General features: G+C 41.1%; 1 protein-coding gene across 1 annotated transcript in view; it reads right to left on the reverse strand.

The window, feature by feature from the left end:
- Positions 1-479: 479 nt before the first annotated feature.
- LOC134535029 (pancreatic lipase-related protein 2-like) overlaps positions 480-27,271 on the reverse strand; it is a 40,423-nt gene continuing 13,631 nt past the window's right edge. The window contains exons 4-11 of the mRNA XM_063373860.1: positions 23,507-23,653; positions 21,895-22,015; positions 19,453-19,569; positions 17,199-17,318; positions 14,638-14,907; positions 12,260-12,392; positions 2,370-2,564; positions 480-737 (exon numbers count right to left, since the gene is read on the reverse strand). Coding sequence (XP_063229930.1) covers positions 614-737; positions 2,370-2,564; positions 12,260-12,392; positions 14,638-14,907; positions 17,199-17,318; positions 19,453-19,569; positions 21,895-22,015; positions 23,507-23,653 — 1,227 coding nt within the window. The 3' untranslated portion in view covers positions 480-613. The remainder of the gene's footprint in view (positions 738-2,369; positions 2,565-12,259; positions 12,393-14,637; positions 14,908-17,198; positions 17,319-19,452; positions 19,570-21,894; positions 22,016-23,506; positions 23,654-27,271) is intronic.

The following is a 27,271-nucleotide window of genomic DNA, read 5'->3' on the forward strand; positions in this document are numbered from 1 at the left end:
CAGGTAATATGCCATCTTCTAACAAAATCTCATTCAAAAACCTATGTAGCATTGTTTAGGGGTGTTTTCGTAAAAAAACAAAAAAGAAAACACACAAACCAAAATTCATGTTACGGGTATATACTGGATGCGGGGCCACAAAGCTTGGCCAACCAGATGGCCCTTTAGCCAACGGGTGGGGCGCTGTCCATTACTAATACTCGCCTGATCCCATTACCAACGGCGCCTCGCTAACCGCCATCCCCCACTTTCCGACTTCCAAAGCGATTTTTTCTATTGAACTCTCTGCGGCCCTGGAGGGTTCGGCACCTTCCCAGAGCCCCGCCTGCGCGAAGCGGCGTAACTAGAACGCCATTTTTTCTGGTAGCTTCGGGTGTCAAGCCGGCCCCGATGACGCGATACTTCCGAGACAAGAAAGGAGTTCAACACTAGGACAAAATTGGGAAGTTAAAAAAAAATAAAAGAAAACAACGGAAAAATAAATGGAAAAAAAGTTTATTTACAAAAAATAAATACGACAAATCAGTCAGTCTTTGTACACAAGTAAGAATGGCGCAGTGTAAAAAAACAAAAAAACAAACAAAGGAACGGTGTCCCAGGAGAGACGGGGTCGTCATGGCCGGTAGCTGATGCCGTCCCTGCTCCTGCGGCAGTCCCGGGTCTCCCTGGAGCAGCCGGACAGCTTGGCGGGTATCTGGGCGATGAGGGCCGTGTCCTCCGGGGGACACACCTTCAAGCTGGAACAACCGGCGCGGCAGGTTGGCATCACTACCGTCGCGCGTGTTATCTATGGCCGGGCGCTCGCAACCCGGTACACGCGATAGAAGAGACACTTCTTTGGCAATTCAAACATTTACTCTTAATTATATCTTAAGGTTTAAAACGTCAGAGAGAGAGAGAGAGAGAGAGAGAGAGAGAGAGAGAGAGAAAGAGAAATAAGACAATTTTTTTTTCAAATAACACGAATTTTTTTTTTAAAAATTGTATTGCTCTCTGTTAAATACTCCGCCAGCAAGTCAGGGTGGCGTCAGGCGCAGGCGGGTCTCTACCGCCGCGACCCGCCTATCCCTGCAGCACGGCGGGGTTCAACCTGAGTCGCACGCCGCCACGTGGAGCCCGCCCAAGGGAACGAGTTCTCTGCACCGTCCGCAACATTTTAGCGTCGGAAATCGGTATACATAGAGTCTTCCCTACCCAGACCCCTCCCAAATACACTTAGTAATTAGTTGGTTAGGAAAAAAAAAACTTTGGTATAGGCTGGCTGGCAGCCTGGCGGGAAATGACACATATTGGGCCCCGAAGAAACCAGTGCCCTCCCCCAAACCCAAAGCGGAAATAAAGTCCAAGTGCCCAACCCCCTCGCATGGAAGACTCTTTTCTACTCTGTCCAACTCTTCTTCCTGAACCATCCCTTCTGTTTCCCGTAACCAACCTGTTTGAAGTTAATGCATGAAATTCTGCATCCCGCATGAAAGTGCTCAGGGTTTTCACTGTATCTATGCAGGTTTTACCTGGGCCCAATTTATCTAGCTTTTAGTCTAGAGTTAATAAGTGAGGAGAGTTAGTCATGGCGCCAATCGCAGCCATGGCTGGTCAATCATCTCCTAGCACATGATGCATGCTTAACCCATTATGAGTAGAGCGTAGAGGCTAACCCAGACCCCTCCCAAACACACCTAATTATTAGTTAGGTTATGGGGAAAAAAATTGGTTGTCTGTAAAGTCGGTTTACGGACGATAGTTTAACTTGACAACGTCATAACAAAACATTGATTAAATAATTGCTTACTTTTATGAATAAAATTGAATCATTTTTATTTCTAATAATAAAATAATTAATACTTGAAATTATACTAGTAATCAGATTTTTAAAATGCACGAATAATTAACCTTTATTGCCGAAATTGTTGTTGTAATAAGCAATGAAAACCACATTAACTTTTCACTTCACTTTATAAACAGTCGACGAAACAGTTCACGTGTAGATGACTTGTAATTAATTTTAACAACTGGCTTTTAGCTATAAAGTTTAAATATAATTATGAACAAGTTTTCACATATATAAACTGTAATAAAATATCTATCAACAATTATATGAATCACCATAATTTTTTAGTCAATTGTAACATAACCTATTATTACTGCACTCGCCGATAGCGTAACGGAATAATGAGAGTAACGGGACACAGCGTAACGGAACAATGTGCGTAACGGGACACTTTTTCGTGCGTACAGCCGGCGTTCATCGATTTATTAGACGTTGTCACGTCAAAAAAAAAAAAACAGCGTTGCATTATAATTCGGCTTTGAAATGTGACTGCCATCGCGCCCAAAGAAGTTTCCCTTGAAGGATGTGGAGTGTGGCGCACCTGGAGCGGTGCGGCCCGAGGCTCTCGACGGACAGCCAGTCGATGTAGATGCGCGGCGTGGTGATGATGCGCCACGACAGCAGGTTGAACAAGGACGTCTGGTACTCCCACTCCAGCGTCAGCGCCGTGATGTTGCCGACATAGCCGGCGGGCACCAGCACCTGGTGCGCGGAGCCCGGCGCGAAGTACTGGCCCCTGCGCAGACAGGCCCGCCGTCTCGCGGTCAGCACGCCGAGTTCCTTTCTTTTTTTCTAACCTAAATTAAAACTAAGTGTGTTTGAGAAGGGGTCTGGGTCAGGGAAAGACTCTAAGTGCGTCTCAGGCCGACGCCTATACGCTCTAATCATGCAGGGTTTAAGCCATGCAGGAGAGGTAGGTAGTAGCATGCATCATGTGCTATAGGAGGGGGATTGGCCAGCCATGGCAGCGATTGGCGCCATGACTAACTCCCCATACTGACTATTCTAAGACTATAAACTAGGTAAGTTGGGCCCAGGTAAAACCTTCATAGACACAGGGAAAACCCTGGGCACTTTCATGGCGGGATGCAAAAATTCATGCAATATTGGCAAGCAGGTTGATTACAGGAAACGGAAGGATGGTTCCGGAAGAAGAGTTGGACAGAGTAGAAAAGAGTCTACTATGCGGGGGGTTGGAGGCTTGCACATTGCTGTGCGCATTGGTTTGGGTGGCACTGATTGTTTCGGGGGCGACTTTAGTCGTTTCCCGCCAGGCTGGCAGCCAGCCAGTCAGCCGTCTGTGGCGCGATGGCGCGAACCAAGCTCCACAAAGCCGAGGGGAAATCTTACAATTTTGACTGTTCAACAAGATGGGCAGTGTTATAACCGAATACCTTGTCGAAAAATCAAGTCCATAGCCGGGATTTCGTAATTTTTTTTTCAAGTCTTTTTTTTTTTTAATTTTTTATCGGAGCCGTTTCATTATATAGTTTAACCAAATGATTCGACATAACTGCTCCGGCAGCGAATTCTAGCGGCGGGTGCGAAAAATACGTGAGATTCGCGTCAAATATTGTGAGTATACTGGTATTTTAGGCGTTGTATTTGAACTGTGCAGCCTCGATTGGCAATAATACATAAACTACGAGTGGTTTTTTTTTTTTTAAGTATGTACCGCTTTGAAATTCTGCCGCTGCAGCGCTGCGATCGACATTCCGCGCTTGCGGGCCGTTCACCTGCATCTGTTGGCAAGCCACAGACGTCATTACGCAAACATGAGACCGTATTTACGTATGTCTGTGAGTATTTAAAATGCCTCCGCCGTTTGGCAATATTGCCGACTGTGAAATACGCGCTAAGATTCGTTTTTTTTTTTGTGCTGAAGGCGTGAAAGCGGCTGAACTAATCCGTCCCTTCAGTGCAATGCATGGAGCAAACATTATGACCGATGGAATGGCACGGAAAGGCGTTAAGGTGGGTTTACGATTGAAAATTAAGAATTAAGACTTAAGACTTAGTCGTGTACTTACCATATGACTCCATGTAAACTAGTGGAATGGTTTATGATTGTCGTGTGTAAATTTTGACGGGTCGTGTGCGAACCATATGATGACTTAAGACTTAACAGAAATGGTTATATTTTATATTTTTCGTTAAGACTTAAGGGAAGCGACCAATCACAACAAACCGGAACCTTTCAACCGGAAGTTTATGTCTTATTATTGGACCGAGCGAGGCAGTATTTTGGGTTATAATTCGTATATTTGTCATTTGTAATCATCATCCATTTCGAAAAATAGATATCCCATTTGTCAATAACCTATTTCAAACCTGCTTCTCCGTTTCGAACAATGGCCGACCATGTGTTTTGTGCTGTGATTGGTTAGAATTAACGACTTCTATGTCAATCATAAACTGGAAAATGTAGTTTTGACTTAATCGTGTGCTCGATGTTAAGTTATAATTCTTAAGGAAATCAATCGTAAACCCAGTTTTAGAGCTTTTAAAGATGGCCGCAACGAATGTTTATGATGAGAAACGAAGTGTGCGACCTCCTGTCATAACTGAATATTTGGTGCAGAAAGTCGGCGAAAAAGTGAAAGGGAACAGACGTTTAACGATTTCATTGTTATCTGATGAGTTTCCTCAAGTCTGCAGTGGTTGTTAAATCAGGCGGCAGACTTCTTTGAGGATGGGAATCAAAAGCTGGTTGTACGATACGATAAGTGCCTTAGTCTTGGCGGAAATTATGTAGTAGCCTAAAGTATTTTAAGGTATACAGTTTCATCTAAAAATAAAAGTGTTCAGTAAAGTCTTCTTTTTTTGTTATTTCAAAACCGTACTTACTTAAAAAAAAAGTCTGGTATTTATTGCACAGCACTTAAACGTTTTTGAAGTTTAAATTATCATAATATTCATCCAATAATCCGTTAATTGTAAGAAATTATTTTATCTTACACAAGTTAAAATAAAAAGTATGATTATTCACAAAAAAAATTGTGACAAAAGTTTGAAAGGTTGAATAAAATAATTTACGATCAGGTAGGCTAAGTTTTCGTGCACAATATTTGCGATCACGTGTTCAGGTCGTAGCTTCACACGCTCGCTTCAACACGTCTTCCGCGTGAGTTCCGGGCGAGCGAGACAGGCGGCGAGCGGAATGTTTTATCGGTTTGTAACCCGCGTCGGTTGCCAGGCGGCGCCGCCATCTTGGTGACCGAGCGACTCGGCGCGAGTTAACGGACTGGAAGCACCGAAACCGTTAAGGCCCAACCTCGCCCGCCATGGAGAGCAAGGGCGCCCATATGATAATTTGTAGGGGGGGGCCAGACTTAGGGGTATGAAGTATTTTTAATATTTTGGAAGACAACTGCGGCTTGTTACTAGCCATAAAATAGTTCCAGTTCTGACCCTATTAAAATTTTTTGTCCTGTTACTAAAATACTAGACTACAGTACTCATTCGCCATAAAAAATCTATATTGGCTACTTTATTAATTAATTATTAACTATTTTATTGAAACAAATGAATTTTTAGCAACAAAAATGCAGGAATACAGTCCTTATACTTTTGCAGCGTCTCGGGTACACGGATATCAAGAATACAGTCCTTCAACTAATTGCTCTCTTTACCCATAAATAAATGTCGCGTACAAATTAAACTAAAATAATTATAAAGTTTAAAAAGTGTTGGTCAAAAGATTCAACTTTGGGAGAGAAGCGATTTAAATATGTTATCACAGTCAGAAAACAGTTGTTTTTAAATGTAACACCTGAACTACGCTTATAATTATAGTCAAAAATTGTTTCACAATTAAATGTATATTACTATGTTTAGATATGAATCATAATTGCTTATCATTTAGAATTAGCACAGATGGATTCAGTAGTCGAGGACTATAAGTTTATTTAGTGATAGAAAAGCGCAGAAAAAATTAGTTTATTATTTAACTAGACAATTTAACCAAACAGTATTTAGAGGTTAAGGAATTAAGTGACACCAAAACCAATGAAAATAATCGAAAATTTCTAAATGCTGACATAACTCATATATCAGCTTTCCACAGAAGAGTTTAGTTCGGCGCAATTAATCCACACAAAACAACTGGACACTATGTCGACGCATATTTTAAGAATATAAGAAGATCCACGTCGCAGTATAATTTTTTTTTCGTGTCGTGTGGTGCGGGCCCCCATTTGTGGTGCGGGCCCATAGGCTACAGCCTAGATAGCCTGCGCGTAAATACGGCCCTGATAAACCCTTAAATAACATGTTCAGTACTTAACTTCAGAATTAAGAGTACATTAGAACCTCGATTTTACGGAGCCCGGACTCAACGAAGCCGCGATTTTACGAATACATTTTTCAGGAACCATCTAAAATTCGGAAAATTTGACACCAAAATATATTTAATAAAAAATTTAAAAAACTATGAAAACATATAAAAATATTAATTTTAATGCACAGCGTATTCATATTTTTAAGCTAATACTACATCCATTTACCGTTAGTGAATATTGTATACGTTATTGCGTCATCAAACTCAAAATCGAAAAGAAAAAAATGGACTAGGTACACTATTTGTCGCAAAGTTCGAAATTACTTCGATTGAAAAATTATGTCAAGGCTGTAAAAATATTAATTTTACTGCAAATGAACTATACTCAACATTCCTTACCCATTCCAACATTTCCAGCTCGTGAGCATAGCAACTGAGCTTGAAACCTTGTGAAGCGTGAGAGAAAGAAACGATATTGAGTACCTAGCTACTTCCTCTCCTTTCCGCTAATATCCAGCAACCCATGCCATTAGGCATTATCTTGACATGTGTCGCATTCATTACCTTCGCTGCATCGGTTTCCCAGTAAAAAACGCTCAAAAATGGTATAAGTGACGCAGCAAGTAGACGTGACGAGCGGGTTTTTAACTAAGCTTTTTTTAACTTACTATACAAACAAATAATTCCCTATGGCTATCACAAATTCAAGGGCTTCTCGCACTAAAATGTACTGTGTTTTTAATGGATGTCTGTCGTTACAGAGCAGCGTTTTTCTTCACCAAATAAGCCTATGATTAGAGACCGTAAATATTCGTGGATTCCTTTCGAGACAGGCTGGAATCCAAACTCGTTTAGCTTAATGCTGCGTCAGTGATTGGACCGCAATTTACCTGAAGGACTCTGAGCCAATGGCAAACACTCAACAAAAGAAGTATCGAATCATAATAATCGCAATAAACAGGTGTCCCGAGTCGGTAGCCAATAGCCAGGTGATATTTGCCCGAGTACATAGAGAATCGTGGAGTATATCCTAGTGGTCATTGAAACCGCGAATTTTTCCAATCCCTACCTATGATCACTTTTATGAAACAATACAGGTGTACACTGAACTGTGTGCTTGTTCTCCTCGATTATGTTACTAAAAGTGCGTTCATTAATATTTTTCAAGCCGATCTGTTAAAGATTAACTGATAAATATGATAAGGTGAAGTCCATAAAAATGCAAGGCAGGGAATTCTTCCAGCCATGGGCGTAGATCCCGGGGGGGCCAGGGGGGCCCGGGCCCCCCCTGGAATTAATGGGCCCCTCCTTGGGGGGGCCCACTTCGTGATTTTAAAGTTAATGGTGTACACAACATATATATATTATTTATATATATATATTTATATATATTTTTATATATATTTATATATATTTATATATATTATTATTATTTACAACGACGACAGACACTTTGACATGCTTTGCATTCCTACCTTCGAGTTCCGTAGTTATTTTCCCCTACCCCTTCTGCGAAAGCCATGGTATGGAGTTTTCCAGTGAGAACTTTGAAACCCTTAATTCCCAGAAAACGTTCATTCCAAAGGAAGAAGCTAGGGTAGGGTTCCGTTAGCTTTTCCTCCCTATTGTTACCCACACTACCTTGTCATCTGAAACGACAGTATTATAGGTTTCAGGTAGTCTGTTTTTAAAGTGGTTTTGCTCTCGTGTGCCCCAGTCTTCTGCTTTCTTGGCAAACATCAACATGGATAAGTTCGTGACGCGGAAGAAATGGAAAACATAATCTGATTCTCACCTGATAAGCTTGATTGTTTTATAAGTAGTGACTATTATTTAGGTAATATATATTTTATTTAAGTGATTATGTAACGTTATTTTTTCCAGTAAATAAACAACTTAATACTTTAACAGTAATTATAGCAGAATTTAGTTTATTTACGAACTGAAACTTATATACCATTTTCTGGAATTTTTTAGCTCATCTCCATTCTGTAAGGCTAGCTGCTCTGTACGTTACATGTGAATATACATGGAATAATTTTTTTCCTCGTCAATATGGAATTTAAAATCACTCCCCTTTTATTATCAAACGATAATTTTCACAATTCATGGCCGATAATCACTTTATAACATTTGTTATTTGATAACTGCAACACTGCACGAGTAAACAGAAGTAAGAGTGAGAAAGAAGTATTTAAACGTTACACATCCGTATTTAAGTTAATAAGGAAGCAAACGCGTCTCTTTAATAACTAATCAAGAGGCATATTTTAACTAAATAATTCACTGCCAAAATACTGATTATACTAAATATAAGCCGAGAAATGTATGTGGTTCAATTAGCTGTAGGATAAATTTCATAGTTCTATCTCCGAGATTTTTCATTTGTGTCATTAAATTTTTTTTTTCTTTTTTACCTGGTTGATGCCTTTACTAAATAAAATAGTCTTTAAGAGTTTTAATATGATTCGATCGTTCATTTGATGTTGATCCGTTTATTAGCTGTGGCGCTTTGGGTTTTTAGGGCGCAGTGTTATAGCGGCAACAGAAATACATCATTTGTGAAATTTTATTCTGTTTTCACGTTTGTTGTATGGGAGCCCCCCTTAAATATTTGTTTTATTTTAATTTAATCATTTATTTTTAAATTGAAATTAGAATAAACACTTTTGGAAAATGGTAATGTATGGGTGGGGTGTTATCTATTTGCATTATATTCACGTATATTATTTTTATAGATTTTTTCATGGATATTTTATGTATTTAGGTTAGCAAATTATTCAAACATGTTTGAGAGATCACTTCTATAGTCATTAATTGATAATTACTAAAACATATGTTGCTCTGCTTTATTGTTAATATCACTTACGTAAAAATAAAGTGTATAACATACGAGCTTAATATCCAGAGAAGACTTGTTTCGGTTGACCTCTAGCGCAAAATTCTTAAATTAAATTCACGGGCCCCCCCTGGAAATCCTACAGATTTGCGCCCATGCTTCCAGCTCATCAACCCTACCCTGGATAGTCTCGTCTGTGTTCAGTCGTCTCTGGCAAGGAGTGGACAAGTTTGCAAACTCAAATATAAATTTATTTTAGTAGCACGCGTCTTACGAAAAGGAAATATATCCAAGAAAGGCATGTCGGACAACCTACTGTCACCACACAAAAGTTAACATGATGCAATGCGTGGTGCAACTGTGTTTAGTCGCTGTGATGTCACTTTTATATCACTCGTGCAATGAGGCAAGTTGTGGAATGCTAAAAAAATAAGGGGAACGCAGGGGAGGGTAGAGGGAAGACGGCAGTCATTGTTTTTACTATTTTATATTATATATATATTCCGTTCAATAAATTATAACATGTATCTTCACGGGGTGGGGTGTTTAAAATTTTATGAAGATAACGATTTTACGAATGCAATCCAAGCGACCGTGAGCGTACGTAAAATCGAGATTCCAGTGTAAATTGCTTCCGAGTCTACTGAAGGTAGCGGAATCCTTATCCCTTTAAACACTTTTGAAGGGGAAAAAGTGGTTTTCCTCTAAATTCAAAATTCCAACATAAATTTTACGTTGTAGACTTTTCTGAACAATAATTCTTATTTGAGTAACTTTAAAGGTGTTAGCTTACCTTAAAATTTGTGAATATTCTGAGCGGATGTGACGAATGAGGAAAACTAAGAAACACTACATAATAACAATGGTTTTTATCTTTACACTTTTCACTGATTTATTTACACTTAAGTTATCTTTACTGACTGAATACACTAAACTAAATCTAGACCAGATGCATAAAACTGTAGACCTAAAGACTATTGAAAAATCTGTTTTGAGATGTTATTTGTGAACATACACATTATTATGACGAAAAAGTAGCAAAACATTTCGCCGTCTACAAGTACATGTCAACTGTCGCGTCGTCTAACTCTGACTTGTCTAAATCTGTTGCGTTGTGTTATCGAGTGAGCTTGGGCAGGATTACGAAGGGGAATGACTCGCCACGGGCGTTGCGCTTGAACAGCGTTTTCTCCCTGTTCACAACACCTTATATCGCAGCAGCAGAAACTAATGCTTCAACTAACATAAAAAATGAAGTAGACATGTAAAAAACGATATACAATAATATCTTCGTGTTGAACCACTTCTACATAATACCGAATTTAAATAATTTTCTTTAAAGTAAAACACCTGACTACACTATATTTTTTTTCCTTCCCTGAAAGCTAGGGGGGGGCCACGGCCCCCCCCTGCCCCCGGGTATGGGCGCCCTTGATGGAGAGAGAACAAAGAACAAAGATTTATATATATAAAAAAGAAGGATGTGTGTTCTCATGTACGCGCGTTAGAAATAATACTTACTTGGCGTGATAAAAGAAAAAAAATAACTTTAATTTTGAATTCGAATACCTAATAGAAATAAAATATTAAAAGTAGTGGGGTGTACTATTGGTAAAGTTAAAATTCAATCAAATTAAATTTGAAAAAACTCATTCAATATTAAAAAACCACCTGTACAAAATTAATTAATTTAGTAAATTAATCGGGATAAATCTTAATTAATGATGAAATTCAATAAAATTGCTGAATGTTTGTTCTAATATATTAATTTTATTATTATTAAATAATAATGAAGTAATTTATAATGCAAATAAAAAATGCATACGATATCATAACCTCACTTAAATAAAGAAAATTGAAAAAGTTTATAAACACAATTTGTATCACTAATATTTACAATAAATAAATGTTTTTGATTATATGGACTAGAATTCAATTTCAATCACTAAAATATATGATTTAAAAACAGAATTGTATTTTCATTTTGATCTATCCTTTTTTAAATACTATGATAATTTCGTTGCATGGTGCACCTTCATCGTAAAAATTCAGTCATATATTTTTTTAAAACGTGCCTAAAGAAGTTTAACTTCAATGAACGATAATTATAATAAATGAAAGTAAACTAAAGACCTACGTTGATAGACAGAAGAGCATAAGACGAAGGTAAACAAGTGACAAAAGAAATAGGGCAAGATAGATACATATTATGAGCTTGCTATCGACGCGAACATGAAAGGAGTTATTTAACATGTATGTATATAGCCTATTTATATACAAGCAATTATAAATTAATTTGAAGTGAATAGTTCGAGACACAAAAGAGAAAAAAAATAATGAATGAAGACAGAGGCCCTTATAAAAAAATGCTTAAAAGATAATGTAAAAACTAAAACCCCAAGTATAACCAATTATGGTTTTGATTTAGGTGGCATGTATATGTATATAATTGGAATTATAGTTACAGTATATATATATAACCCGTCATGCCTGAACTTAAGTCTTTTGTTTCTTCTTGCAGGCATATACGCAGAAACACAGAATACGAACTTCTTGAGAGAGGGATCACGACGGAACTAGTAAGACAAAAATTTTAGGCCCATTCCATAATGACACGGAAACGCAAAAAAAAGAAAACGTGTCGCGTCAAGAAATTTGTGTTTCACTAATCGTCTGCCGCTTCTAGAATGCACGGAAACGTAACAAACGGAATCCAATGCGACTGAATTAAACGGTTAATAAATAAATTTAATGGAACAAAAAAAAATTCAGATACGAGAATACAACACGGTCAGAGATCACACATAAAATAAAAATAATTTACTAAATGATTTTAGAACACAAGATATTCTTTAGTTTGAAACAAATTTTACCGTACTTAAAACGTAAACAAATATGGCTACCACCAGGACAGTGAAAAAGAGGAAGAGAAGAGAGACAATGAGAAAGAGGAAGAGAGACAATGATAAACAGAAAGAGAGACAAAGGGGCGAAAGGAAGAACGGAGCGGGGATATGGGGAGCGAGAGGAAGATAGATAAAGAGACAATTATAATAGGGAAGAGAGACAATGAGGAAGGTAGACAATGAGGAAGAGGAAGAGGAAGAGGAAGAGGAAGATAGACAAAGGGGTGAAGGAAGAGCGGAGCGAGGAGACGGGAAGAGAGAGGAAGAGAGACAATGAGGAAGAGAGACAATGAGAAAGAGTAAGAGAGAAAAAGGGGCGAAAGGAAGAGCGGAGCGGGTTGTTGGGTAGCAAGAGGAAGAGAGAGAGAGAGAGAGAGAGACAATGAGGAAGAGCGCCGGGGACTCACGTCTCGAAGAGGCGGATGCTGGCGGTGTTGCCGCTGTCTCCGTGGACGGTGAGCCGAAGCACGCCCACCTCGCCGTTGTGCTTCACGCTGCGCTCCGAGCAGGACACTTGGAAGCGCACCAGGTACTGCGACCCTGCGGCACACCAATCACCGCGTCAACCGCCGCAAACAGTCTCTTACAGAGGTCCGCCGAGACATATTTGCATTTCGTCTGAGTATGCTTTACTAACGAATAATTTATTTTTTGTAAAGTTACTACAATAATAAAATTAAACTTTACATGCAGGCTTAATTTATTTTCCCACAAAAACATTAATTTTAAAATTTAATTATATATAAACATTTTCCAGACCTAATTAAGCCTTCCAATAACTTGTCAATGAAATCTAATATAAGAATAATCCCCAATCTAAAATCCTAAGAAATCCTTAAGAACCTACCAACAAAAGGAAAGTACTTGAAAGAAAAAGCAGACAAATAGGTTTTATCCCCCCCCCCCCCTGCAATCTCCACCAACGATCCTGGCTAATAGTACTATTCCACTATTCCACGAATAATGCACAGTTTTCTTTGCCGGTTGCAGGCGTACCAGCGTATTAATTCTAAATAGGAAAAAAAAAATCTGTACTTTGTCAACCAGTTGCCAAGAAACAGTTTGTAATGTTATAAGAAAGATATTGTAAATTTGTAAAAACACATGGCTATGATTAATTTTTGCATAGATGAAATGGATATAATAATAGATATATAGATGTAACAAAGATAATTGTCACATAATTTAATATTTTTAATTGTATTTCATTCAAACCAAAGGGTTGCCAGGTCTACATGATTACATGGTAACTGGGTGAAGACGTTTCTTTTTCCCTTTCAGCTATTTGGTGCGCCATACTTGTTAGACGTCCAAAACACTGGCTGAAGTGCAGTGTTTGCAGCGTGGAAATAGTTTAAATGACTTTTTATTTTATGAAAGTACTGTTTTTAAGGACGATTATTCTAATTCATACTTAATAACCACCATCAGACGTATGGTCAAGCACCATTTCCGCAATGTTTTGGGCGGGATAATATGGCGACGTTAAAAACTGACTCCAACTTCTACGACACAACACGCTATCTACTTCCTGACAATTCATAACTCCAAGATTCAAGCATATATATACATATATATATATACATACATACATATATATATATACATACATATATATATATATATATATATATATATATATATTAAGATTTAAACAATTTGAGTGTAATTTGTTTCATTTTGCTCATTACTGTCCGCAGCTGATGCTGGGAAGCTATTCACAAACAACTTTTAACTATTGGAGGTACTGGGATGGAACAAAGCGTAAATTCCCATGTGGTACAGCTTTGTTCCAACCTTTTTGTCGGCATCCTCCACCAGACCTCACACATGTGCGCCCTGTAAGTGTAGAATGGGAGTGGCCTACAGATCCTTTTATCAATTCCAGAGCAAGTAAAATTACGACAGAGCTGTCAAAGGGATATCTCCCCCCCTTTGATCAGGAAGGTGTTAGAGCCTCAGCTAGATCGAAGTCATCACCTCAGCCCCTTTACCGCACTCAGCTGACCAGACAGTTGGCTGTGTCCTGAGCCCTAAGACTTTGTCAGCACTGCTGGCGCCTTCCCCGATCTCCCACACCACGCAGGGACCCAGTGAACCCGTGGTCCGGTGGAGGTTCTATCCAAACCTCTGCCAGCTGTCCGGGCTAGTACCGGAGCTGTGTCGTCGCTCACCACGTCGACTCCGCATCGGGCGTGTGATACGGCTAACAAAGATCCCAGGCTTTCGCGGCCATTTCTCTGAAGTTGCTCCGGCTTCTGGGGTTGTAGCCGCGCCCAAGGCGAACACACACCGCCGGCTTTTTTCGGTCGACGTTGCAGTCACCATCGTCAGGGTAGGGTTACCTACTGCAGTATTTACAAGTTTCCCTGCCTTTTTAGTACTCTCAGGCGAGATGATGGCGACCGCAACGTCGACCGAAACGCCGGTGGTAACGTTCGCCTTGGGCGACGCATTGTTAGGGACCGGAAAAATTCGCGGGTTCAATGACCTGTAGGATGAACTTCATAGTTCTACGTACACTCGGTCAAATGTCACCCACTCATTGGCTGCTGTCTTGTGAGACGTCCCAACCAACGTATCAGCCTGTGATTCGTATAAAGCTTTGGTTGGGTGTTTCTCATCGGCCCAGAGTCATTCAGGTGAGTTGTGAACCAATAGCAGAGGCAGCACTGAGGTATAACTATTTATATTTTAGCCTATCGCGACAATGAATTCGCGAATTTTTCCCGGTGTCTACGCATTGTTGACGAGCGCGCGGGTGGTCGCGGGAGCCGGCACTCACTGCAGTACGGCGGCGAGCCCCCCGTCGCGAGGAACAGCTTGACTCCCCGCCGCGGAGGCGGCAGGTCCCGCCCCCGCAGCCACGCGTCGGCGCGAAGGCCCATGGGCGCCTCGCCGCCCCCGCGGGGGCCGGGGAAGCACCCGCCGGCCCGGTACTCCTCCCAGCTGCCGCACTCCGCCGCCAGGAAGGAGCAATTGGCGCACGGGTTCACCGACTCCGTGAAGTACTCGTAGCTGCGGATGTGGTTGCAGCCGATCAGCCGGCGGATGCCTGCAGCAAAGCGACCAGACATTTATTTTTAAAACAATTGAACCATCTCGGTAATGTGTTCTCATGCTGCAAATACACTTCACATACGAAATTTAACGCAGATTCCTTCAAAATAACGCCGCTCCAAGTACGCAAAATGTGTTTCAAACTACATTTCTGGACGCGAATCACACGTAGTTACTGCACCCACCGCTAGAATTCGCCGCTGGAGCAGCTACGTCGACTCTTGAAATCATTTGCCTAGGAGTTACCTGCCTTCCCACAAAATGAGGCTGAAATTTGGCGCCTCGGTTTTACTGATGCGTTAGCTTTGATGAAACGAGATTGTGTTAAATCAATGGGACTTTAAAAATCAAAATATTCAGTTTTTTAAGTGTAGTCTTTAAGTTCGGTAATGATGTTCATTATATTGTAATGTAATTAGCCCGGGCTACGTCGGGTTTTTCAGCTAGTAATAACCGTTAAATCTTCGTGTTCTTTGTTGATCCTGCTATCAAAAATTGTTTCAGATAAAATTTTTGGATAGTATTTATAAGGTTTACAAATGATTCGAACGGATTTGATAGTGAGCATACTAAGGGAGATAGTATGCTATATTATTTTTAAATTTTACCCCTCTTTTTTTCAAACCCCTGCAACAATGGTTTGTCTTATAAAAATTGTTTCAGCCAAAAGTTTTAGACAAAAATTATAAGATTAATAAACCACTCGAACGGATTCGATAGTGTGTCTACGAAGGGAGTTATGATTTTTTATTTTTGTCCTCCAACCCTTGTTTTTTTTCCAACCCTTGCAGTTGGTAGTATCAAAAATGTATTTATACAAAATATATTTTCGTGTTACTCCTACGAGTTATAGTACGTTTAAAACGTGAGTGTTGTTTATTACGTCGTGGGAGTTATGTGTGTTGTTTCAGTAGCGCGACTCGCATAAGGGCCGAGGAAGGGAGCCGCCGGTAAAGCAGGCAGCTGTCTGCAGCAGAGCCCGCAGCTGGCGAGCCGCCAGCAAGGGTCGCGCGCGGCTCGCAGAAGCAGCGCAGATGCGCAGCTGACCCGGACTCCCCCGCCCTTCGCAGTTGGGTAGATTCCGCGAGGTGGCAACAGCATTTAGCAGAGACGCAACTTCACGGGGCTAGTGACCCGGGCGCCGCTTTTGGAGAAAGAGAAGGGGAGGGAAGCGGTTAAACCGGCAGAGTAATTTTTTCTATGTATATATTTACTTTAATATCATACAAAAAAAAAACATTAGAAGTGCAGTTGAACTGAATTATTTGCATTGAAAGTTACGTGTTAAGCATTTTTCGTTCATACCTACTATACAACTTGCGGTGTATTAAAAATGAAATGACTGCATAAATAAACCTGTATATTTACCATCTAAGTAGAATGAAAACTTATTTCGGAATATTGAAATTAATATGTGGTGGCGATGTGAGGTGTTGTAGGGAAAAGTTTTAGTTTGGTTGTTTTGAAAAAAAAGGGGGGGGGGGGGCGGCCAAGATGAGTTCTTGCCCCTGGTGGAAAGTAGACTATATGCGTCCCTGGCATTTAAAACTCACTGCTCGGATTCTCTGCGTGGAATAATAGCTCTAACAGTTGGAGCCAATTCGAGTATTTATTTCAAGAAAATTAACTACGTATATTTTTGCTATCAGAATTAAATATTTTGGTAGATTAAAAAAAAATCAGGTTCGCAGGCTTTCACGGCCATAGTCTGAAGTAGCTTGGCTTCTGGGTTGTAGCCGCGTCCTTGGCGAATAATTCACCGACGTTTCGGGTCGACATTACCGTCGCCATCATCAGGGAGCAGTAAGTTACCTACTGAGGTAACTGTAGGTAACAGTAGGTAACTCTACCCTGATGATAGCGACTGCAATGTCGACCGAAACGTCGGTGAATTATTCGCCAAGGACGCGGTTACAGCCCTGAAGCCAAGCTACTTCAGATTAAAAAAAAAAATGTAATATGTAGGGACACCTGTATTTCGCGAATACATTTCGTGTAAAGGTATGTCACAAAACACTGTAGCTTTTTCTTAGAGTAATGGCGAATCGTGTGCGTGCAGCAGTACGGTATCCACATTCCCATTGGCCCCGTCAAGTGCGGGAAAACACCTCTCGCCGACCACAGCCAATAACTACAAGGAAAAAACTACGGTGTTTTGCGATGTACCTAGACACGAAATGTATTCGCGAAATACAGGTGTCCCAAGTAATATGTTCTCTGAACGAGGTATTTTTGCAACGGGGGAGAGTGATGTAAATCACGCCAGCAGACTCAAGGTCGCCTCACCTTCCACGAAGCCGGCGCCCAGGTTGAAGTAGGAGCCGATGCTCTCGTCGCAGCCCGGCTGGTTCTCGCCGCCGTTCGGGTAGAAGTCCACGTGTCCGCACGGCTCGCTCATGCCGAAACCTGCAAGCAACCACAACACGGCGCGTTATATAGTGCGGGCCAGGAGTCTGGCGGGATAGCAGTGTCTGATAGGTAGTGACTGCGTGTTCATGGAGGTAAGAAGTTATATAGTGCGGACCAAAAGTCTGGCGGGATAACAGTGTCTGAAGGGGAGGTAAAGGTGGTGAGTACGTATTCATGGAGTCAAGAAGTTATATAGTGCGGACCAAAAGTCTGGCGGGATAAGTGTTTCTGGAGGGGAGGTAAAGGTAGTGAGTGCGTATTCATGGAGTCTAGAAGTTAAATACTGCGGACCAGAGATTTGGCGGGATAAGAGTGTCTGAAGGAAAGGTAAAGTTTATGACTGCGTATTCATGGAGTCTAGAAGTTATATAGTGCGGACCAAAAGTCTGGCGGGATAAGAATGTCTGGAGGGGAGGTAAAGTTAGTGACTGCGTATTCATGGAGTCTAGAAGTTATATAGTGCCAGCCAAAAGGCTGGCGGGATAACAGTGTCTGAAGGGGAGGTAAAGATTGTGACTGCGTAATTATGGAGGTAAGAAGTTATATAGTGCGGACCAAAAGTCTGGCGGGATAAGAGTGTCAGGAGGGGAGGTAAAGGTAGGGAATATATATTCATGTAGTTAAGAAGTGATATAGTGTGGACCAAATAAGAGTGTCTGAAGGGGAGGTAAAGGTAGTGACTGCGTATTCATAAAGTCAAGAAGTTATATAGTGCGGACCAAAAGTCTGGTGGGATAAGAGTGTCTGGAGGGGAGGTAAAGGTGGTGAGTACGTATTCATGGAGTCAAGAAGTTATATAGTGCGGACCAAAAGTCTGGTGGGATAAGAGTGTCTGGAGGGGAGGTAAAGGTAGTGACTGAGTATTCATGGAGGTAAGAAGTTACATAGTGCGTACCAAAAGTCTGGCGGGATAACAATGTCTGAAGGGGAGGTAAAGGTGGTGAGTACGTATTCATGGAGTCAAGAAGTTATATAGTGCGGACCAAAAGTCTGGCAGGATAACAGTGTCTGAAGGGGAGGTAAAGGTGGTGAGTACGTATTCATTGAGTCAAGAAGTTACATAGTGCGGACCAAACGTCTGGCGGGATAAGTGTGTCTGGAGGGGAGGTAAAGGTAGTGAGTGCGTATTCATGGAGGTAAGAAGTTATATAGTGCGGACCAAAAGTCTGGCGGGATAACAGTGTCTGAAGGGGAGGTAAAGGTGGTGAGTACGTATTCATAAAGTCAAGAAGTTATATAGTGCGGACCAAAAAGTCTGTCGAGCTGAGGAGCGTGAGAGGCAAGAGTGTCTGAAGAGTTTTGAAAAAACAAGTAATTTTTATTGATTTGAAGTACTGTACACAAAAAAAAATAAAGATTTTCAAGACCTAGACTACATACGATCAGTTAATCCAAAACGGTTTACCAGTTAATGCTAGGACTGACGCAATAATGTTTCTTTAAGATCATAAAGAAAATTTATCAGGACGTTATAAGTAGTAAAATCCCTTGTCAACAATCAAATATAGTTATATTATGAATTAATAATTTCCAAAATCACCAAATTTTAGAAGAAAAATCATTTAGGAACCAGCCCCCTTTTACAGGCGTATTTAAGTCATCGTGTTTAAGATATTGTCGATGTTGGCATTCTGAACAGCAGTTTTATTTTATTTTTTTGACGTGACAACGTCTAATAAGTCGATGAACGCCGGCTGCACGCACGAAAAAGTGTCCCTTTACGCACATTGTCCCGTTACGCTCATTGTGCGCTAGCGCCGCATCTATCTCTCTTCCACTGACTTTTTCGAGGCACATTAAACTTGAAACACTCCCATTCTTTTCCTACTTTTCCTATCATCGTCCTATCCTTAACAGAATAACACAGATTGGAAGAAGTTAAATAGCAAACATATTTGAATTAATGAGTGCAAAATAAAAGTAAATTTATCAATTAAATTGTAGATTTCATTTCACTCCTTCTTTGTATGCATACAAAATAGTGATAATTCAATAAAAATTATTCGATTTTATTCATAAAAGTATGCAATCATTTCATCAATGTTTTGTTATGACGTTGTCACGTTAAACTATCGTCCGTGAACCGACTTCACAGACAACCAACGGCAATACTCCGCCCCCTCGTGCTCACCGCCGGTGATGAACTTGGAGGTGTCGGAGTGGATGACGTCCACGAAGTCGGCGTCGCTGGGGTCGAGGCGCACCTCCGGGGCCGTGCCGGCGAAGTGCGGGGCCGCCGGGTCCAGACCTGCAGCACGCGGCACACGTGCAGCACGTGGCACGTCACACACGCGGCACGCGGAGAAGGCAGAGACCGACTTGTCGGGACGGCGACGCACCACAGCGCCGAAATACCACAACGCCGAAAACCATAACGCCTAATGCCAAATTGACTACAACGCCGACAGCTAGAAAACTGCTGTGTACCACAACGCCGAAATACATTAACGCCGAAAAATGTCATTGCAGGACTGCCAAAAAGGTTAGGTTAGGTTAGACTAGGTTAGACTAGGTTAGGTTAGGTTGTGGTACATTTTTCGGCGTTACTGTATTTCGGTTTTGTGGTACACAGCTGTTTTCTAGCTGTCGTTGGCGTTGCGGCAAATTTGGCATTCGGCGTTATGGTATTCGGCGTTATTGTACGTTCGGCGTTGTGGTAACGACCCTGTCGGGACAAGCGCGGCTCGCTCAACAGAAGAGAAAAAAAAATAAAATAAATGAAGGTTTCTGCACCTTTACAGAAGATATATTTGGAAACCAGCTGCCGAGAAATTAATTCCCGTAACATTTCAAGTAAGCTACTGTAACACCGAACATTATCACGAAAATATTCGATCGTGTTCGCGTGTGTCTGTTGAGTATTCGAAATGCCTCGCGCCGCGTCGGAATCCCGCCGACTGTGAAATACGCGCTGTGATTCGTGAAAGCGCCTGAAATTCATCGTCGGATCGGTGAAGTGGAGAAAAAAAAAATGCTTCTACTTCGTTTCTCATAGTGAACATTCGTGTTGCCGTTATTTAAAAACCGCTAACCCACTTCCATGTCATTCCATCGGTCATGATGTTTTTTCCAAGCACTTAACTGGTATGGCGATGAATTTCAGCCGCTTTCACGCCTTCGGCACCAAAGAAAACGTAATCACATCGCGTATTTCACCGTCGGCGGGATTCTCAAGCGGCGGAGGCATTTCGAATGCTCACAGACAAACGCAAACACGGTAGAATGTTTGCGTAATGGTGTCTGTGGCTTTGTGAACAGATGCAGGTACACATGCCGACCGCAGCGATGCAGCGGCCGAATTTTGAAACTATAGTTAACTTATAAAAAAAACACGTCTATTTAAATAGTCAATCTGATGACAGCGTGTAGTGAAATTACTACGTAAAATAATCGTGGAACTAGCAATAACGCAAATTTGCATGCTTCAATTAACCTCAATTTTATATGAGGCTTCAATGGTAGGCCTATATCACTTCAACGCAATCACAAGTTCACCATAATAAAGGGTTTAATTAATATCCAAAAAGATGAACATGAGATGCATGTGGAAGAAAAAAAGAGTTATTGGCCAAAACATTTAAGATAAGGCGAACAAGTCTCACAGGGTTATGATCACCAAGCAGTAATGAATGTTCTATAACGTTGTCATCACAAAAGAAACTAGCATTCGTAAGACAAAAAAGAAATCTTGCATACGAAGCTCCTTCTGATTATTATTAGGTATGATGTAATTAGAGGAACCTCTTTTAAGAATATTTAATACTACACTGTTCTCTTAAGATGTGCCTTAATTATTCTTATCCAGTACATTAGAGCGGTTCATCACATTAAAAAAAAATCACGAATATTTATACAAGAGAGACATAACGTTGACCCTTTGCATTTTTGTTATGGAGTACCAAGTGCACTGGACTTTCACCTTCTGCTTAGAGGATGCTGACTACCTACACACTAATCCTATTCTTAACAGGCGTTTATTTAAACTTTTATCTTCTTGATATAAACCGCGAGGGGTATGCAAGAAGGAATTTTCTTTTACAATTTTTGATTCGGTATAACATTATTGGTAGAGATCTGTAAAACTCGCGATTACAAATCCCTAAAGGATAGACTCCATGATCCTCTATGCGCTCGTGCAAATTACATCTGCTGATTGGTTACCGACTCGTAAACACTTGCTGACTGGAATGATCGTGATTCGCTAATTATTCTGTTAAAGATTTTTCATTGGCCCAGAGTCCTTCAGATAAACTGTGGCCCAATCACTGAAGCAAAAATAATGTCAAAAGTATTTGGACTCTATCCTATCGCGAAATGAATTTACAGGTCTCTAATTCTTAGTCACTACCATTCTCTTCAATTCTTTTATTTTGGTTTAAGGTCATGATTCCTTTATACTGCCTACAGTTTTTTGCCCGACTTTTATTGTGCAGGGGTCTTAGAAAGTTTTTTTCTTTTTGTGGAAGTGGAAATGATGCGGATCTGGAGGTTCGCCGCATTCGCGGAGAGATGGGGCAGCCACCCGCCAGGAGGGGGGGGGGGGGGTGTTACAGCGATGGAGCGCCTCTCTCACCTGTGATCCTGCCCAGCCTGAGGTCGTGCTGAGTCTGCAGTCTGAGGCCGGCGTACCCGCCGATGTGTGCCCCCAGGCTGTGGCCGATGAAGTGCACTGCGCTGCTGCTGACGCCCACGATCTGCGGACCAAAGTTACCCCCGAACATCACCGACGGAAGAGGCACACACGCACAGAACTTGTATTTCATGTATACGTAAATAACGTTCGCAGGTTCTCGCGGCCATTGTCTGAAGCAGCTTGGCTTCTGGGTTGCACCCGCGGTCTCGGCGAATAATTCACCTACGTGTTTCGGTCGACATCGCAGCCGCCGTCATCAGGGAGCAGTTACCTGGTGAGGCTCTTACAAGTTATCCTGTCTTTATGTACTCTCGCCCCGAGGGGAAGGTGCTTCCTGATTGGCTGCAGCCACAGCTGGCCCACAGCTGTAAGAACCTCACCAGGTAACTGCCCCCCTGATGATGGCGGCTGCAATGTCGACCGCAAACGTCAGTAAATTATTCGCCAAGGACGCGGCTACAACCCAGAAGCCAAGCTACTTCATGTACGTGCTTTTAAATCCAGTTGCCATGAAATAGTTTTGTAACACCACAAGAAGGACACTGTCAAGCTGTAAAACACGCGGCTACATTATTTTAGAGATAATACTGACTTATCATTACAAAAAAATTGGCTTATAATGTTATATTTTAATTTAAGTTTCTTTCAAGCATAATTTTTTTTCTTGAACCATGGATAGGATATTCAACAATTACACTTTATTTTGTTGCATCGTGCTTATTAATGTGCGCAGTTGTTAACTGGAAAGCTATTCAGAGAACGGTTTACAAACAAAACTTTCAACTATTGGAGGTGCCTGGGGGGGAGAATACGAACCCAGCAGCCTGTTTAAAGTTACGTGCTTCTAAGTTATGACGATTCTAATCCACGTGGTTCGAAATTGTGTGTTTCTAAGTAATGGCCGTTCTAAGTCGTGTATTTCTATACTATGACAGTTTTAAGCTGTGTGTTTCTACGTTATGCCAGATCTAAGTTGTGACAGTTCTAAGTCGTATGTTTCTATGTTGTGACAGTTTTAAGTCATGTGTTTCTAAGTTTTGACAGTTCTAAGTCGCGTGTTTCTACGTTATGACAGTTCTAAGTCGTGTATTTCTACGCTATGACAGTTCTAACTTGTGACAGTTCTAAGCGGTGACAGTTCTAAGTCGTGACAGTTCTAAGCCGTGTATATCTATGCTATGACAGTTCTAAGCTGTGTGTTTCTACGTTATTCCAGTTCTAAGTCGTATGTTTCTATGTTGTGACAGTTCTAAGTCGCGTGTTTCTAAGTTGTGACAGTTCTACGTCATGTGTTTCTAAGTTTTGACCGTTCTAAGTCGCGTGTTTCTATGTTGTGATAGTTCTAAGACACGTGTTTCTAAGTTGTGACAGTTCTAAGTCGTGTGTTTCTAAGTTTTGGCAGTTCTAAGTCGTGTGTTTCTATGTTGTGACAGTTCTAAGACGCGTGTTTCTAAGTTGTGACAGTTCTAAGTCGTGTGTTTCTACGTTTGTGACAGTTCTAAGTCGTATGTTTCTAAGTGGCGACAGTTCCAAGCGGTGTGCGGCGACTCACCCGGAGGCTGGCGAGCAGCTGGGCCAGCACGGCGCCCACCAGCCTGGTGTTGGCCACGGCCTGCGTGTAGGGCGGCTTCGCGCCCTCGCCCCAGTCCACCAGGATCACGTTGGCATCCCTGTTCTTCAGCAGCTCGCCCGCCAGCGCCTGCCAACACCGCGCCGCGCGGCTACAGTCCGCGGCACCCTCGCGAGCATCGTCCAGCCATGTAGCAGTGTCTGCTCGGAGATGTGTTGGTTACGTTCACCAGGTGGGGGTCGAAGGACGTCGTCACCACCAGGTGGAGGAGGAAACACGTCGTCACCACCATGTGGGGGACGAAGGACGTCGTTACCACCAGATGGAGGAGGAAACACGTCGTCACCACCAGGTGGGGGAGGAAACACGTCGTTACCACAAGGTGGAAAAGGAAAGACGTCGTCGCCACAAGGTAGAGCAGGAAGGACGTCGTTACCACCAGGTTGGAGGGGAAGAAGGACGTCATCGCCATCAGGTTGGGGGGGGGGGGGGGGAGGGCCCTTGCGGTGCACCGGGCCCTGTCTCGCCGAGGAGGCAAAGCTTTGTTTGAAAAGGGGGGGGGGGGGATAACGGTAGCTCCGTGGACATTTCTGCGGCTGGAAATGCTCCCGCCTTTGTTCTCTGCACCTCTATCTCTACCCCCCCCCCCCCTTCTCTATTACTCTCGCGGCGATAGAGATGAAACGGCTTCGGCCGCGCCCGACGCTGCTGCACTCTGGCCAATGAGACTGCCGCGAGTGCCCTCCCGTCTCAGGTCTGCCAACGTCACGAGTTCTCCGGCAGGCGTGTTCAATGCCGGAGAGCACGAATACAAAAGGCCTTTTTGGTCATTTCATTTGCATCCTGTTATTATTAATTAAGTGATTTTTACTGGGAACTCCTTCCGATAGCTCTCTCTCTCTCTCTCTCTCTCTCTCCTGATAATTGTTGGCTCATAAATTTTCTCAGCGTAGAGCTGGACTCACAATCGTCCGGCTCATGCGTCCGTTGATCATGTAACATACAGCCACGCTTTAACTTTCGATGGGTGGATGAAATTATTACCTCAAAAATGTTTGAAAGGCATTGCATTTATTTTAAACGTTTTTTTTTTGTTTAGTTTATTTGTTGAGATGCTTTCGTATTGTGTTTTTTAACACACCGAATATCACGTTTAAATTTTTTATTTTAAAAAAAACTTCTGAGACACAAAAGTAATTATTAATGCCGGTATAACTAAAAAAATATATATTTAAATTAAGATTTTAGAGTTTGTTAAAACATTTACAACTGCTTAGCGTGTATGATCAACAGACTAGTAAACCTTTACTTTATATATTTCCTCAAAAAATTTAAGCCTCAATAGTTGTTGGCAGCAACCAAGTAGAAAATATTTAGGACATACGTGCGGATCATTGTGATTAGCTCAGCTTGTTGACGGATGGACACAACGGATTGCGTGTTCTGCTTAATTCTACTAAACATTAATAATGTCACGCAAATGAACATAAGGGCATGTTTATAAACTATATAGAAAGGTTCAACAACGACGACTTCAAAAACCCGTTTATGAACTACGCACGCCGAAAAAAAAAAAAAAAACGCAACGCAACGCAACGCAAGCATAGGCCAACTCTCAACTTCTTGCGTTTCGGTTGGCGTTTCCGCTTTCCATATTTGAAATGAAGTGTTCCAAATACCATCCAAGACGCAGAGGTTATATGCATAGAAGATAGCAATGTTTTTTAAAATTATTATATAAATCGGGTTTTCACTTGTTAAACTTTGGCACAGTGAGATAAAATAAAAATTTTTAATCACATTATTAAAAACTTTTATTAGTTTTCATGGAAAAAAAAGTGAATTTTCAAAAGAAACCTGAGGAAGAAATTTGTTTTCTACTGTTTTACATTTTCACGTTGTAGGGTTGGCAACGTCTTGCGACTCTCGCGTTTCATAAACGACCGTGATTTACTTGAGTTAGTAGCGTGCGTCCCTTACGTAGTTTATAAACCTGGCTTTATTATAAACTCTTGCGTGGCTTTACGCTCTTATTAGATAATATTTAGTAATAAAACTGTTGAGAAAACTTGAGGCATTACGTAAAATACAAAGGAGCTACCGTGATAAAACTACAGGAAATGCACTTTAAAAAAATCAACATATGAGCGGATCATTCAGCACTCGCCAGTGATGTATAACATCTATAACCTCGGTAACGAGCAAATTAATGTGTTCTCATGTTTCAAATACACTTATAATACGAAACTCCGACTCGAAAATTTAACGTAGAATTCTTTAAAATAATACCAAGCGTGACAAATATATACGAAAATTCTGTTTTCAACTACATTTCTTGACTGCGAATCAAGCGTAGTTTCTGCTCCCGCCGCTAGAATTCGTTGCCGGAGCAGCTACGTCAGCTATCAAATCATTCAATTTGCAGAGAGAAAATTTAAACTACATAATGAAATGGCTCCGATAGGAGTAAAAGACTTGAAAAAAATTACCAAACCCCTGCTTTGGACCTGGTTTCTGACAAGGAAATTTATTAAAATACTCATTATCTTGTTTAAACACATTAAACATTTAATACTATAAAGTTTCCCTTTGGCTTTGTGAACTTTGGTTCGCGCCATCCGCCACAGATGGCAGCACCGTGGTTACACATTTCCGTTTCATCCAACTTCCGTTCCATTCACAAAATTTCTCCTATTAAATGCCATATATATTGAGAGCTGAGATGTTACACGTCAATAATATTAATCACAATAAATGTAATAAAAATTTGGCTCTTGAGAACAAGCCTTACGGATATCGTATAACATCATTTTGATCCTGCATTTTCTTGCTGTAAATCCTAATTTTAGTTTTAATTTTCTATCTCACATATTGGCATGCCGAAACATAAATAGTATCTGCTTCGAATAGTTTCGCCTGTGGGATCATTTAATTCATTATTGGTAACGACTACACCAGTAATAATACAGTCAGTAGATACTATGTTATGACCTTAGTAAATCTCATAATGAACTATATCTGCTTTAACGATGGTAGCTTTTAAAATAGTAAACTATAAAAAAAATGCTATTAAATAAAATACTGTTGAAAACAATACAGTGTCTATCGGTAGGTTGGCTCTCAGCCGTACATCAATACATTACACATGTTTTAGTTTAAATTTTTAAATTTCAGATTTTAATTTGACACATAACGTATTTAAATGCACTTATAATGAAATATCTAAAATATAAAGCACTACTGTAGCGAAACTCGGACTCAATAAGTGACACGATATGTATAATAACATAAGTGACGCACCAACTGCAATTCGCCATGACACTTTCTTAGAGTGTTTTATTGGTAGGGATAGTAAATATTCCGAGTTTTATGACCTTCAGGAGAGACTCCACGAGTACTCCTTATACTCGGGAAAACGTCACTTGTTCATTGGCTGCTGACTTAGACAATGTCTCAACTGGGTGACTCGTGATTCAATACTTCTATGAGCGAGGGTCTCTGATTGTTCCAGAGTCCTCCAGATTAACAGTGAACCAATAGCAGAAACAGCACAAAGGTACAATTGTTTGAATTTCAGCATATCACGAAATGAATCCGGGAAATATTTCTGTCTCTATCTATTAGCAATAATAAGTAGAGACCGGAAATTTCGCGAATTCATTTCGCGATAGGCTAAAATACAAATAGTTATACCTCAGTGCTGCCTCTGCCATTGGCTCACAACTCTCACCTGGATGACTCTGAGCC

Source organism: Bacillus rossius, chromosome 8, assembly GCF_032445375.1.
Source record: "Bacillus rossius redtenbacheri isolate Brsri chromosome 8, Brsri_v3, whole genome shotgun sequence".
In the NCBI taxonomy this organism is placed as follows: domain Eukaryota; kingdom Metazoa; phylum Arthropoda; class Insecta; order Phasmatodea; family Bacillidae; genus Bacillus; species Bacillus rossius.